This window comes from Protopterus annectens, chromosome 2.part0 (genome assembly GCF_019279795.1).
Source record: "Protopterus annectens isolate FY-2018-M chromosome 2.part0, PAN1.0, whole genome shotgun sequence".
Taxonomy (NCBI): domain Eukaryota; kingdom Metazoa; phylum Chordata; order Ceratodontiformes; family Protopteridae; genus Protopterus; species Protopterus annectens.
The window spans coordinates 1,309,511,504-1,309,526,501 of record NC_056728.1 but is presented as its reverse complement, the minus strand read 5'-3'; the positions used below and the strand labels follow the sequence as shown (position 1 = coordinate 1,309,526,501).

The 14,998-nt window shown below is 36.9% G+C and overlaps 1 protein-coding gene across 2 annotated transcripts in view; it reads right to left on the bottom strand.

The window, feature by feature from the left end:
• Positions 1-14,998, bottom strand: part of SNX17 (sorting nexin 17) — a 1,062,675-nt gene that overhangs the window by 111,547 nt on the left and 936,130 nt on the right. For both annotated transcript variants that reach the window (XM_044061496.1, XM_044061495.1), the window contains exon 12: positions 3,181-3,258. In XM_044061496.1, the coding sequence (XP_043917431.1) occupies positions 3,181-3,258 (78 nt within the window). The remainder of the gene's footprint in view (positions 1-3,180; positions 3,259-14,998) is intronic.

The window sequence follows — 14,998 nt, the reverse complement described above, 5'->3', positions numbered from 1 at the left end:
TTTGCATATACAGAGGAAGGAGAATGCGGAATTCCTAGCTATACAGTAATATTTCAAAGTACTGTTATTGGATATTAAGTAGCTATGTTGCTAGCTAAAGTTGCAAGCAATAAAGATACTAGGTCTGAAGGACTCCATGAATATTAAAATATATTTTGAAACAGAAGGCTACTAAATTATGATACTGTTTTTAGTTATGGTGGTGTTTTACTCATGCTTCACTAAGTTAAGTAGAACATTTTTGTTGCACTTGATTATGCATTTCAGTATTATTGGTGGGGACAATCATTTAATGTGATCAAAGAAGTCTTTCAAATGTTTCTTTTTGTGGTGAATTTGTTTCTGGTGACAGATGTAGTCACAGACTTCTGACAAATATTACTAACTGGTGCTATACAAATGTTATGCATCCAGAAGTACAAATGTAACAAGCCTGAGGATGCTGTTGTACTAATCAAATCTAATTGCATCAAATACTGACAGACAATTTAAGCACACCACTCTCTCTATAAAGATGATGGTTGTCAAACCAGTATTTGGGGGGATCATGTCAGAAGACCATATGATCATTGTGCACATTCATGTATCTGATTTTATGACTGCCTTATAAACCTTAGAGTACCACATACACATGATACTGCATTTTATATATATATATATATATATATATATATATATATATATATATATATATATATATATATATATATATATATATATATACACACACAGTATCATGTGGAGATATAGCCAAGTAATGGGACATTGGAATGGCTGTGTGGAGGGGATGGGGGTACCAAAATTCTATGCATTTTGCTTTTATGTATATGTCCAGAATATTTGACGTGAAAAGTTGGCAACCATACTTTGACATGACTTTTAAAAACCATCTCTTTTTAAGAGCTAAAATCTGGTTTGGAGTGCATATCGCTAGGATATGAATTATTACTAAAAATGACATTTTTCTTTCATTTTCTTAAAAACACTAAAATTCTATGAGCAGAAAAAGAAAATTTGAGGTTATATCAAGATAAGTCTGTGTTGGCACAAAATTCCCAAAATGTACTGCAGAACATCTAGAATCCCATTAATTCTAACTCATTTATTTCCTCCAAAGTTTTTACAATACATACACACATGCCCAAATGAAGCTGAAAGCTTGCAACTTCCTACAGAGGAACATTCCGTAACCTGCTTGCTTTGTAAGGTTCAGTCAGGCAACAAAGAAATGCAGTTCTCCCAGGGATCGAAAAGAGAGAAAAAAAAAAGGCTGAACTATGAAGAAGACTAAGGAGGGGGGGGGACTTTAGGTACCCACTTTGGCTATTAATAACTACATCTACTACTATGATAAGTCACTTATACAACAGTATGTGATGGGGGCTAAAGAGTAACTCCTTGTTTCTCCTTGTGTGTTTCACTGTTAAAGTCATGCACACTGGGAGGGTATTCACAGAGCTGTTTCCACAAAAGGGAGAAAAGGGGTTTGACTACGATGAGATGAAGAGTGCAGCAGGTCTTTCAAAGTGACAGAGGCAAATCCATTCCCAGACCTGGAAATAAAGTCCAGTGTGCAGTCTTTGGACAAAATGTATGGATCAAAGTCCAAGTGACTCATTTTAAATGTCCTTTGTACCTTACCCCCAGAGAAGGCTGCAATGGTAGCTGGGTCCCTGGTAGAGTGAATCCTTACCTTTTTCCAGGTAAACTGTTACGGCACTGGTAACAAAAGCCACTGCAGCCTGCCAGCCATTTAGACACAGCTTATTCTGAAACTTTTAACCCATCTCTTGTGCAGTTGGCCACATTTTCTGATTCAGTTGGTTCAGCTCATGTAAAATCTCAAAGGACTGCACATCCAAGCTAGGCAAAAACCTTTCTTCTTTGTTTTCAGAGCATGGGAAGGAAAAACAGAGTTGTACAGCATAATTCAAAGAAAACTTCTGTTAATCCCAGTGGCATGAAAGTGAGATTAGTTCTCAATGCCACTCTGTTTTTACAGAAATGTAAAAAGAGTTCTGTGCACACCAGGGCTTGAAGCTCAGCCATCCTCCCTTGCAGATGTAATGGTGACAAGGAGCACGGATTTCCAGGTAAGGAATATGAGGTGTGCATCAGCTGCTGGTTCAAAGGGAGGCAAGTTTCATTTTTATACATCTAAATTTAGGCCCTAGACTGTAGCCACTCTCTTCCTCGGTGAGACTTAAAGTGGAAAAGGTCTTTCAGAAACTGTTTAACTGGACGCCCTGTAGTTAGAGAGGGATCCATTGGTAGACAGGCAGAAGCAGCTGGCAAGTGCCTCTTAACCGACACATATGCTAGTCCAAAGGCAAACAGTGCAGATAGGTACTGGAGAATAAAACACAGCTGACATAAAAATGGTTCATAAACTGTTTTTATGATTTTAAAATGAAAAAAAAAAAACAGGAAGACCAAATTACTTTGGGATCTAAAAGTGGCACTACTAGGTACTAAGATAATCCCTTTATGGAGCTAACAAGTCAAGGATAACAACTTCTGTTGATTCAAAAGTTCCTGAAGAATTATGATGACTTGCATGGGATTTGAAAGAAAATGTATTCCCAGCTAAGAAAAGAAGGTGGTGATGTTGTACCAGTGTTCCCTTGCAGTCAGTGTGTCTGGATCTGGGGACCACCATCTGTTAACAACAACTGGTAGAGGGTAAGAGCAAGAATCAGTAACAAATTAGGCACAGCCTGAACCAAAATCACAGAGGAAGAAAATGGCTTGATATCGTGCATGCCTTTGGGGACAGAAAAGGAAAGGCAGGCACAGAGAAAGACAGAAAGTTTGTGATACTTTCTAAAGAGTAAGTCCTCCATAAAAAGGTGATGCTCAATAGTGATATGGCATGACAGGCTTGAAGGATACAGACAAATGGTTAGCACTTTCCATGGAATATGTGCAGGATGTAACATACATTCCCAGTGGAAGTATTCAGTGGAAGTATTCAGTGAAACAGAGGAACTATATACACTGAAAAATCATTTTCTCTAGGAAACAAACAAATTAAAAAAAGTAAAACTGATGCAGTGACTTTTTAACGCATGTAAGCAAAACAGAAAAAGACTAGGCAGACCTTAACTTTCTGTCATTAATGTCTGCATTTCAGAAACAACAGTGAATTACCTATGCATAAAAATGTCAACTAGGACTTACTTTTTTAATGCTTCCGCCCGATTTTTTCACCATCAATTCATCTACCATGGATTGCAAGCAGATGCTCATCATAATAGCCTAGCAAAAAAATATATATATATATATTAGGCATGGATGGGCAGCATGGAGAACGGATTCTAAATATCCAGGAAGGACAGAACTGGTACAACACAATGAGGATATAAACCACAATGAACTCTAATTAGATTCTAATGCATCTTGTTTGAGTATGGTTCAAACTGAAAGGCAAGCATCACGTCTCAATTAAGTAAGGGCTGAAGTGATTAATCTCAAACAAATCCTAGACATTTTTTTTTTTTTCAATGGATTACTAGTGATGAAGGAAGGGCAGAAACAACAATTAACATTATTATAAGGCACTTTGTTTATTTTATTGGAGAGGAAAGATAAAATTAACAGCAAAATGTCAGCTGGACTACAGAAAAATAGGATTCTGTGGCACAGAAATCCTTAAAATATAAACCACAGACCATAATCTCCATCATTATAACACTAATAATAGCATATTACTAACCTATCTAATAAAGAAACAAAAATACACATCAACAGCAGCAAAAACCAACCTCCCACCTGCATTTAAGTTAACCTTGTATGTACTTAGTAATGACCTCTGCAGAAAATAATGCATATAGTATGGAACAAAACTATAGGGGCCATTGGAGATCAGCATTGATATGTAAGACAGTGTATCAGGTAACTTTTTGCCTACTTAAAGAAACCGTTGCTTCATATAACTCATGTTTTTTTTTTTGGTCATACTTCGGCTTACTCCTTGAACAGAAAGGATAAATATTTAACTTTTATTTTACTTTTAACAAAGTGAATATTCACTTCTGAGGATTTTTCTCTAATGTCCCAAGGGAAAATGGCAAATAACTGCCCTTCTGCTCATCAGACATCTTTACTACCTGTAGTGTTTGTCTTGAATGGAACAACATAGTAAAGAGTTGTGACGTATGTGCTACTTTTAGCAAGAAAACCCGACACAGAAGAGCTACACACAAGAAACTGACTGCTATTACCTCTGAAACATCTTCATTATGTGACTGAAAATATAGGGAAAAGAAACACAATGCTCCTGAAAAGGCTGATTTATGTTACAAGTCATACAAGGAATTAAATATCTGTACAATAAACTGCTGGCAAACCCAGTGAAAGACACTAGAATCATAAGAATCCAATTACATTACTGAGAAAACGACCAGCTGACAAGTGAAACATTAAAGGAGAGGTATGTCATACACAAATGTCCCTTTAGGGATAAGGCACAGCCATCAGAATAGTACTGCGATGCACTGCGATAATCTGGCACTATAAATGTCTTGGATGCTGCTTTACAGCAGGAAGATTCTAAGCTGAACCAGACTGCATACAAAATAAGGATTGAACCACAAATGAAACAGGGATAGGAGAGAGAGAGCTTCCTTTATGATCACTTTCATCTCTGAATCACCATCTTTTGTTCTAGATGTTCTCTCATGATGTTTAGCACATGCGCACTGTGAGCTGCTGCCTAAAAGGTCAAAAGATCATATCTCCTGGCCTATGAGCAGTAGGCTCCTCGGGTTTGGCTATATTGGGACCTTTGTGCTGAGTTCAGAAGAGACACTATGAATGGTTTCCCCCTGCACATTTCTAAAGAGAAGTGACACACAATGATGCCTGGAACAAAATAAGACTATCAGTAGCATCTTTGTTCCCTCCTCATTTGCTTTCTGAAACACCTAGGAGAGCAGGGGTATCTGAGGGAATGCATAAAGAAACATACCAGTTCAGCTGATGGAGAAAGCATCCACTGTCTATCTTGTGAAATCCATTACAGCACAATTTCCTGAATTGTTCAGTTACTCAGAGAACCAAAAAGGTCCAACTGTTGTACATCGCACCTGTAGACCAGCTGTAAGTCCTGCCTCCACTTGTTGGGCTCCATCTCCAACTTGAAAAGATGAAGAACCAAACTCCAGATGAAATAACCATGTAAAAGCAGGATATGTAAACGTAAAAACACGCTGGCTACACACGGCAGTACAATTGCATTAAAACTTTAATCTTCGATAACAGAGAAGTAAGCACTTTCACAACCAATAACAGTTGCTTCATCAGACTACATATAAAAATCAAACATACCCATTTTATATTTGTGATGCAATACAAACTGTCCAATCACTGAAATGCTAATTAACACTTGTAAAAATTAAAAGGGTAAGTGCACATTTGTGAAAATGCTTGTAAACAATATATCTATATACATATATACATCTAGGAAATATATATACACACACATATATAACCAACCTACACAGTCAAAAATTAATAAGCACCTGCATTATACTTATAAAGAATAACAAAAAAATGTATACATATTTAGAATATTTTAAATATTTTAAATTCAATGTTTCAAACTCCTTGATTTGAGGGCAGGTTTAAGCGACATCCTGCTATTCAAACCAGGAGGTCTGTCAGCATTAAGGAGCAGTATCCACCTCTGCTCAGCCTTCTCAGTTCTATTTCTAGCATCACCTCCCCTCATACTCATCTTAACAATCTCCAAAACTAGAAACTTAAACATATGACTAACACCTTCTGTTTTAACATGCATGGCTAAGACATTACTCTCTTTGCAATTTCTTATATCTCTCAGATGTTCTAGGACCCTTTCCTTAAATAAGCGATTAGTTTTGCCTATATAAAAAGAGCAACATTCTGTGCAATAACAGAAATAAACAACATTCTTCACTGTACAATCAGCGTAGAAGTTACAACTAATGTGAAAACCTAACGTGGTGTGTACAAAGACTGCGCCTCTGTGAATATAGGTACAGGCTGTGCACCTCCTGCAACTATATGTCCCTAGTCTATCAGATGTAGTAGTTCCCTGGGTGTCACTAGTCTTATAGCACAAGTGTCAGCATCACTCAATAAAACCATCATACTGTTGTAATACATATCACTATCTAAAAGAACAATACCACCTCCTTTGTCAGCAGGTCGTTTTCTAATGAGGACAAATTCTTCAGTTCCTGTAAGGCTACATAATCATCTGGCGTCATGTTGAAAAAGGTAGATCTTACTTCATGTTTAAATTTCTCCCTTAGTTGTCTCTCACATACTTCCACGAATGTGTCTATACCTGAATGCGAAGGTGGAATGAAAGTACTAGGTTTTTAAAAACATCTTGCTCACACATATTACCTTTAAACATAGTCTTTAACGTAAGATTTCTGCCGAACATTCTAAGGTCCTGTAGAACATCAGTTAAATCAGCTTTCTGTGCTGGTATAAATCTCAGCCCTTTGTTCAAAAGCTGAAGTTGCCCATCAGTTAACACATGTGTGGACATATTAAAGACTAGGCTTGTCTCACCTTTTTGCCAATCCTGACAGGTTCCTCTATGCTGGATTGACGACGTATCCGCCCCATTTTCATCCGGCTCCTTGATCTCCCTCTTATGGGGAGCAGATTGTTCAATAAAAAACATCCTTGTGAAAAGTTTGATACTGTCGCAGAATTAATATTTGTACTCTTAGCAGATGGTCCTTGTGCAAACTCCCTTTGCCTAACTACCTGATTAGTAGTTATATTTCTGTCAGATATAACCTCTCACTCATGTGAGGTAGTGTCTGTATTCACTGTATTAGCCTCCATCTAAATTCCCATACTCACGGGCAAGTTTTAAGTTCTGTTGTCAGCATTGCTCTCCAATAAAGATGAAGTAGAGCAGGGAGGGGCTGAATCACCTGACACACCTCCTCTCGCATCAACATAGCGTCTAGTTGTTGTTTCACGTTGCATAGGGGCTTGTTGCTGTCTGTCCCTAGCCCAAGAAAAGACATTCCCATTTCGGAAATCAAAGCGATCTCTCTGCAGTTTACGTGTCTTAGTTGCAGAGAGTCTCTTCTCATAACCATTAATAGCTTCAGAGATTCCATTCTATCTCCTATGACCTCTATCGGGTATGTGTCATAGATCTCATTTTGTAGCATGTTAATCTCATTCTGCAACTCATTCTCAGATGGTCGAAAAAACTCAATAAGTTGTTGCATATACTTTGCACTACATTCTAAATTGAGTAATTGCCAACGTCTTAAAAGCTCTGGGTACATCCGGCCATAACTTAGCATTGTCAATATGCGTAGCCCTCTTGGGGCTATATTATGTTGCAAGGAAGCTTCCAAATGAAAACTCTGCCATTGCAGCCGTTTGAATTTATAAAGTTTGTTTTCAAGCTCACGATATTTACATAGAAATTCATCATGAAGACAAATGTCATTCTGCACTATACCTTCAGAGATCTTAATCTCTGCAGAAAGCAAGGGGTTTGTGTTAGTATTCAAAAGTTGGTTAAAACGATCGACCATCAGTTTATTACTTGACGGAGCAGACTCCAATACCAGCTGACTCTTCAGTCCTAGCTGGGGCATGTCAATACTCCCTTCTGCCATGTCTGGAGTGGAACAGAAATAGCAGAATTGAAAAGACGAAGAACCAAACTCCAGATGAAATAACCATGTAAAAGCAGGCTAGGTAAATGTAAAAACATGCTGGTTATACATGGCAGTACAACTGCATTAAAACTTTAATCTTCGATAACAGAGAAGTAAGCATTTCATAACCAATAACAGTTGCTTCATCAGACTACATATAAAATCAAACATACCCATTTTATATTTGTGATGCAATACAAGCTGTCCAAACACTGAAATGCTAATTAACATTTGTAAAAATTAAAAGGGTAAGTGCACATTTGTGAAAATGCTTGTAATAAATATATCTATATACATATATACATCTAGGAAATATATACACACACACATATATAACCAACCTACACAGTCAAAAATTAATAAGCACATGCATTATCCTTATAAAGAATAACAATTTTTTTTTATATATATTTAGAATATTTAAAAATATTTTAAATTCAATGTTTCAAACTCCTTGATTTGAGGGCAGGTTTAAGCGACATCCTGCTATTCAAACCAGGAGGTCTGTCAGCATTAAGCAGCAGTATCCACCTCTGCTCAGCCTTCTCAGTTCTATTTCTAGCATCACCTCCCCTCATACTCATCTTAATCTCCAAAACTAGAAACTTAAACGCATGACTAACACCTTCCTTTTTAACATGCATGGCTAAGGCATTACTCTTTTTACAATTTCTTATATCTCTCAGAAGTTCTAGGACCCTTTCCTTAAATAAGTGATTAGTTTTGCCTATATAAAAAGAGTAACATTCTGTGCAATAACAGAAATAAACAACATTCTTCATTGTACAATCAGCGTAGAAGTTACAACTAATGTGAAAACCTAACGTGGGGTGTACAAAGACTGTGCCTCTGTGAATATAGGTACAGGCTGTGCACCTCCTGCAACTATATGTCCCTAGTCTATCAGATGTAGTAGTTCCCTGGGTGTCACTAGTCTTATAACATAGGTGTCTTTTCAAAGTCCAGGGCAGGCTTTGCCACTGCAGTTCTACAGGGCCTCATAGCCGCTCCTAATGCTGTTTAGCTCCAGCCTCCCAACCATAGCTTTGGGGCTCTACCTAAATGTGATGACTGCAACAGTGAAACACGAAGAACATAGTATAGTTGTGTACACTTAGCATACATGTAGATGTTCGAGTGTATTCACTGTTGCAGTCCAGTTTTTCCTGCTGGAATTTTTATATATATATATATATATATATATATATATATATATATATATATATATATACATATACATATACATATATAGGCTACCCTTTTAGGGGGCACCTGATATTTGGGGCAAGAAAAGCTGAAGAAAATGGCGAAGGGGCAATAGCTGCCGATGCATGACCCAAGACTTTGGAATTCAGGCCGACTGAGGGCAACCTGCCAACAGGATTACCCGAATGTAATGACTGCAACAGCGAAACACGAAGAACATCTAGTGATCTGCCGTTATCTGGTCGAGGCTCAATGTCTCTCTTGATGTAGTAAGGTGCACGCCTATCTTGCCTATGTTTCCATGCTTCTCTGATCTCAGAATCGAGGTCATGCTCTTTATAACCTCTATCTATAAATTCTTGTTTCAACGTGCCCAAAGCAGCTCTCATTTGTTCATCATTGTTATACAGACGCATAATGCGGTAAATCTGCCCTTTTAATACAGTCCGCTTGGTGTGTTTCGGATGCATGCTGTTGTTGTGTAGGAGATTATTCTTCCTTATTGGTTTTCTTCCTTATTGGTTTCCTATATAATGTTGTTGAAACCGAACAGATGTCATCTCTAGCCACTCATCTAAGAACTCAATATTAGTCAGAGAATAATTATGTGTAAACGTAAGAAAGGTGTTAAGTATTTATATACCTCAAGAACTCGTGCAAACGTTCCTCGGTGTCATTCCACAACAAACAAATGTCATCAACAAAATGTTTATACCAAAATATCGAGGTACAAAAAACATTGTTACAGAGAATATACTCTGTCTCCCATTGAACTAGCAATAGATTGGCGTAACTATTGGCACAGGCTGTGCCCATTGCCACGCCAATCTTCTGTAGGTAATGTTTCTGATGGAAAATAAACACATTATTCTCAAGTATAATCTCAAGTAGGCCGCACAACAATCTAACTCTGTCATAGCTCATACCCATACTTAACAATAAATCTGTAATGTTCTCAATGCCCCAAGAATTAGGAATCCTGGTGAAAAGTGATTCTACATCTAAGGTTACAAAATAACATTTAGTATCAATAGATTCAAGTTGGTCACTCAGTTCTCTCAGAAAACTCTTAGCGTCCATTAACACAGTCTCACATTATTCAAGAGTTGGGTGTAAATGTTTTTCTACAAAAATGGACAGTGGCTCAGTGGCCCAACCTCTACTTGATACTGTTGGACGCAGGGATACTATTGGACGCAGGGTATGATTTGTTTCACTTGCTCAAACTGGTCACCCAACAAGTTTTGCTGGGACACGATGCAGACGACCCTTAGAATCATGCCAACTCTAGGGCCAAGTTCCAAGCAATCAATGCCAGCCTACACCAGGGGGTAAAATGCAGTCCCTCCCTCTTTATGTACCACATCATGGCTACTTTGTCTGTGACCACCTGCAGCACTCCCTACTTCCAAACTGGTCTGAGTGCCTTTAATGCAGGGGACCACCACCAATATTTATTTTATGCTAATGCACCTTTTTGTCAGAATAGATCTACTTGACCTTGACTATGAGCTTCTCAGAGGAAGCTCATTTGCATCAGAAGCATGTATGGCCAAAAACTGGTACATGGGGTCCTGTCCGAATAAAGCAACCTTGTTTTATTGAACTTATTTGATCCAACATTCTAATTTTTTTGAGGATCCCTTTCTGCAGTAGTTGGCTGTACTGACTCCAAGAGTAGCCAAGATGCAACTGAAGCATCCTGTATGGAGTCTTGGTAGGGATACCATCATCATCAAAGAAGCCTGGTATTCCACTACCATCTGGAATTCTGTCAGTATAATGAAATATTTGTGAGACGTCCAGAAATAGGATACTAGGTACTCCACTCTGTCCTGCAGGAGGAAAGCCCTCTGGCTGTTGGAGTCCAAGTATTGTTCCCAGAAACATGACCCTTTTAAGGGAGGTTAGTTGCCAAAGAATTCCAGGGATTGGAAGCAATCCATTGTAAACTGCAGGACTCCTCTGAAACCCCTCCTGTGATTGGGCTTATATCAGTAGTCATACTAATGAGCACTGAAGTGAATGACCTTGGTTCATCACTGGCATCAGGCACTTTGTGAAGACATTGAGTGCAGCAACTGAACCAAAAGACAAGGCAGTAAACTCATAATGAGTACCCCTTCTTCAAACATGAGAAGGCATCTGTGGTCCCTATGAATGGGAATAAATGCATACATAAATAGTTTACATATATATATATATATATATATATATATATATATATATATATATATATATATATATATATATATATATATATATATATATATATATATATATATATATGTATACATACACACACACATATATATATATATATATATATATATATATATATATATATATATATATATATATATATATATATACCTATGAGCATGGTCACCAAGGCCAGGTACTTAAATGTGTAAACACTACATCAGACCAAGGCCAGGTACTTAAATGTGTAAACACTATATCAAGAAAAAAGTAACAAGGCCGCCACAGCTTAAACCAATAAGTATACTTTAATGTAAAGATAAGCACTTTTGGGCAACTTCCACACCCTTCATCAGATCACTTTTTTTAAAAACAGAAGCATCAACAGTTAAAAGCAAGTAACAACCAGAGTACTACAACCTCCCCGCACCCCCCCACATGGGTGGGATACTACCATTCAAGCATCATAAAGCATATGACCTATACTATCCAATCAAAACTCTGATGAATCCTAATTGGCATCTCAAATCAGTATCAGCATAGATCATAACTGTAACCAAAGTGCTTCAATCTACACACACCCACAAAGGGTGGAATATTGCCATTTATAAAGTATAAAACACATCACTTGAACTATCCAGTCAAAACATTGATTAATGCCAATTCATAACACAAATAATTTTCATATTATGTATAGTTAAATATCCTATAAAAAAATATATATAAATACTGCTCCAATAGCTATGGTTACAGAACTCATTAAAATAAGACAAAACTAAATAATGTCAACTAATATAGTAATGAATATAATAAAAACTTAAATTCTCAAACTTAAAAAATCTATAGAGGAATGTAAAACCATCATGTGGTCAAATACCAACTAACAACAGGACTAATGAAAATAAAGTAGAATTTGCGTAATCTTAGCCTCTACTTTTTTAAAGGCAGGTTTAAGAGGTAGGCAGGTTTTCAAGCCAGGAAACATAGGGCTTGCTCACAGAGTCGATGCAGGAAAAGGAGAAAAATCTTGTCGGAGAGATAGACTGCCCACATTTCATCCAAAGTGATCTGGTGATTAATTTAAGTAATGTAAATTTGACTTCACAACAATTTTCGGTTTTAAATAAAGATCTTAGCTTCGTACTGGCTACTCTGTGCAGGTTGAGCGATATCCTCATTAATGTGAAAATGTTCTTCCTAAATGTCATGTTGAAAATTATCTTTGGCAACGAAGAAATGACCAATGCATATTCTTATAACAAAGTCCAGCACCTTCGTTCATCAAAATAATGTGACATTTGATATATTTTTGAAAGTGCATGAGGCTGATATCACGAGTAAGTTGAAAACACCTAGACATCACCATCATAACCTTAACCGAGAGGAGAGGGAGGCTCCTAACACATTATGAATAGACTCAAAGATTACGATCTGTGCAGCAGACAAAGGAGGAACTGTTGTAGTCATGAACAGAGATAGTTATATTGTGAAGATGCAAAATATGCTGAGTGATGCTAATACCCAAGCAGTCATTAATCGTATTAAAGTTAATAAGATGATAAAAGATACTGATGAGACCTTGCATGAGATGCTAGTGTTGCATAAGATAAATGATTCTTCATATGAATATTTTAAATTGAACCACCCAGTTATACCGATCATCAAAGTTCTTCCCAAAATCCATAAAAAATGCTATCGATCCACCACTACGTCCTACTGTAGAAGGTGAAAGATGGATAACAGAACCTATATCCATCTTTATAGAGAGAAAATTGAAAAAAGCTCTGTTTGCTCCCAATGTCTTAAGAGATACCAAAGATTTTTTGAGAGAGCTTACCTGGATATATGGCTTCACAGAGTGATTTGAAACATCTTTGCATGGTAAACATCGATGTCAAAAGCTTGTGTACAATGATACCCAATGAATACAGTATCTCTGCCATTAAAGCCTTCTTGCATAAGAAAATGATACTTACTAATGAGATAATTTATTGAGTCGCTTACTTTATACTGTATTGGAAAATAACATCTTCATGTTTGAAAATAACATCTATTGGTAGAAATGGGGAACAGCCATGGGCACTCCCTGTGCCTATACTTACACTAATTTAGTACTAGCATTCTGGGAAGGCAATTATATCTTGAACAACAATCCGTTCAGCACACATCTTCGGTTTTATAAAAGGTTTGTTGATAACATCTTTGTCTTATGGAATGGACCGATGGAAACATTACAAGAATTCCAGAATTATTTAGAACATACAACTGATTTTCTGAGGTTTTCTCTTCAACATTCACTTGCTAGTATTGATTTTTTGGACATTACTTTGTTGTTGAATGGAATAGAAGGTATCAGTACTGTTCTACATTTTAAAGGCTGTAAGAGAAACAATCTTCTATGCAGAGAAAGTATGCATCCTTGACATATTTTTCAAAATATTATGAAAGGACAGCTGTTACGGTATTCCAGGCTACACACCAGAAATGAGGATTATGAGACAGTCACATATAGACTACAGCAACAATTTGCACACAGAGGCTATAACTCAATGGACTTTCAAAAACAATTAAATGAAGTAAACAAGAAGAGAAACAATAGGGGTAAGCCCTACTATTCACTTGAGAATGGTGACTATGGGACATCAGGATCAGTTAAGGTGCCTCCCAATAACTCCACCAAGGTCACCTTAACATACTCCAGAGACACTGGGTTTGTTTGTCAGATTAAAAAAATGCAACTGGAATATCCTTTTAAGTGATGCTGACATATGAAATATAGTAGGCGAGACACCAGTGTTCTCATTTAGGAACAATAAGAATTTAAAACAGTTACTATGTACTAAACAACGGTTAAACTGCTGAAATCCGGTACTTATCCTTGCAGGAACTGTAGTACCTGTAAATATATTTTGAGATTGCAAAGTTTCATACATCCAGTGACCCACAAGGAGTATAAATCAAATTCATATACAGATTGCAAAACCTGTAATGTTGGTTATATTGTCTGTTGTCAATTGGGCTCCAGTTTTTGTGTGTGCAAGACGAACAGGCAACTCAAAGAAGGGATTTCCAAACATATTAGTGACATGTGTTTAAAGGAAGAAGAGAGTCCACTACATATGCATGCACTTGGGAATCCGCATCATGTTTTTCCTTTCCAAGTTTTACAAGTTGTTACTGCGAGTCCCAGAAGAGGTGATAATACGCTAGAGACTGAACTTACAGAAATGCAGTGGATTGGTGACTTTCACTCAGATATGTTTCTTGGCTTCAATACCTGCCTACCTCTCAAGCCTGCCTTAAAAAAAAGCAGAGGCTTAGATGAAGCAAATTCTACTTCATTTTCAGTAGTCCTGTTACTTGTCATTTGACCACATGATGGTTTTTACATTGCTATATAGGTTTTCTTAAGTTACAGAATTTAAGTTTTTATTAAACTCATTACTATAGTAGTTGACGCTATTTTGTTTTGTCTTACTTCAATGAGTTCTATAGCCATAGCTATTGGAGCGATATCTATATATTTATTCTCTAGAATATTTTATTTAACTATGCATAATATGAAAATTATTTGTGTTCTGAACTGGTATTCAAAGTTTTGACTGGCTAGTGTAAGTGATGAGTTTTATACTTTATAAATGCTAGAATTCCACCCTTTGTGTGTATGTGTAGATTGAAGCACTTTGATTGGGCGGAGTTACGATCTATGCTGATACTGATTTGAGATGTTAATTAGGATTAATCAGAGTTTTGATTGGATAGTATAGGTCATATGCTTTATAATGCTAGAATGTTAGTATCCCACCCATATAGGGGTGTGTGGAGGTTGTAGTTTTCTGATTGGTTACTTGCTTTACAATACTGATGCTTCTATTTTAAAAAGTGATCGGATGAAGAGCGTGGAA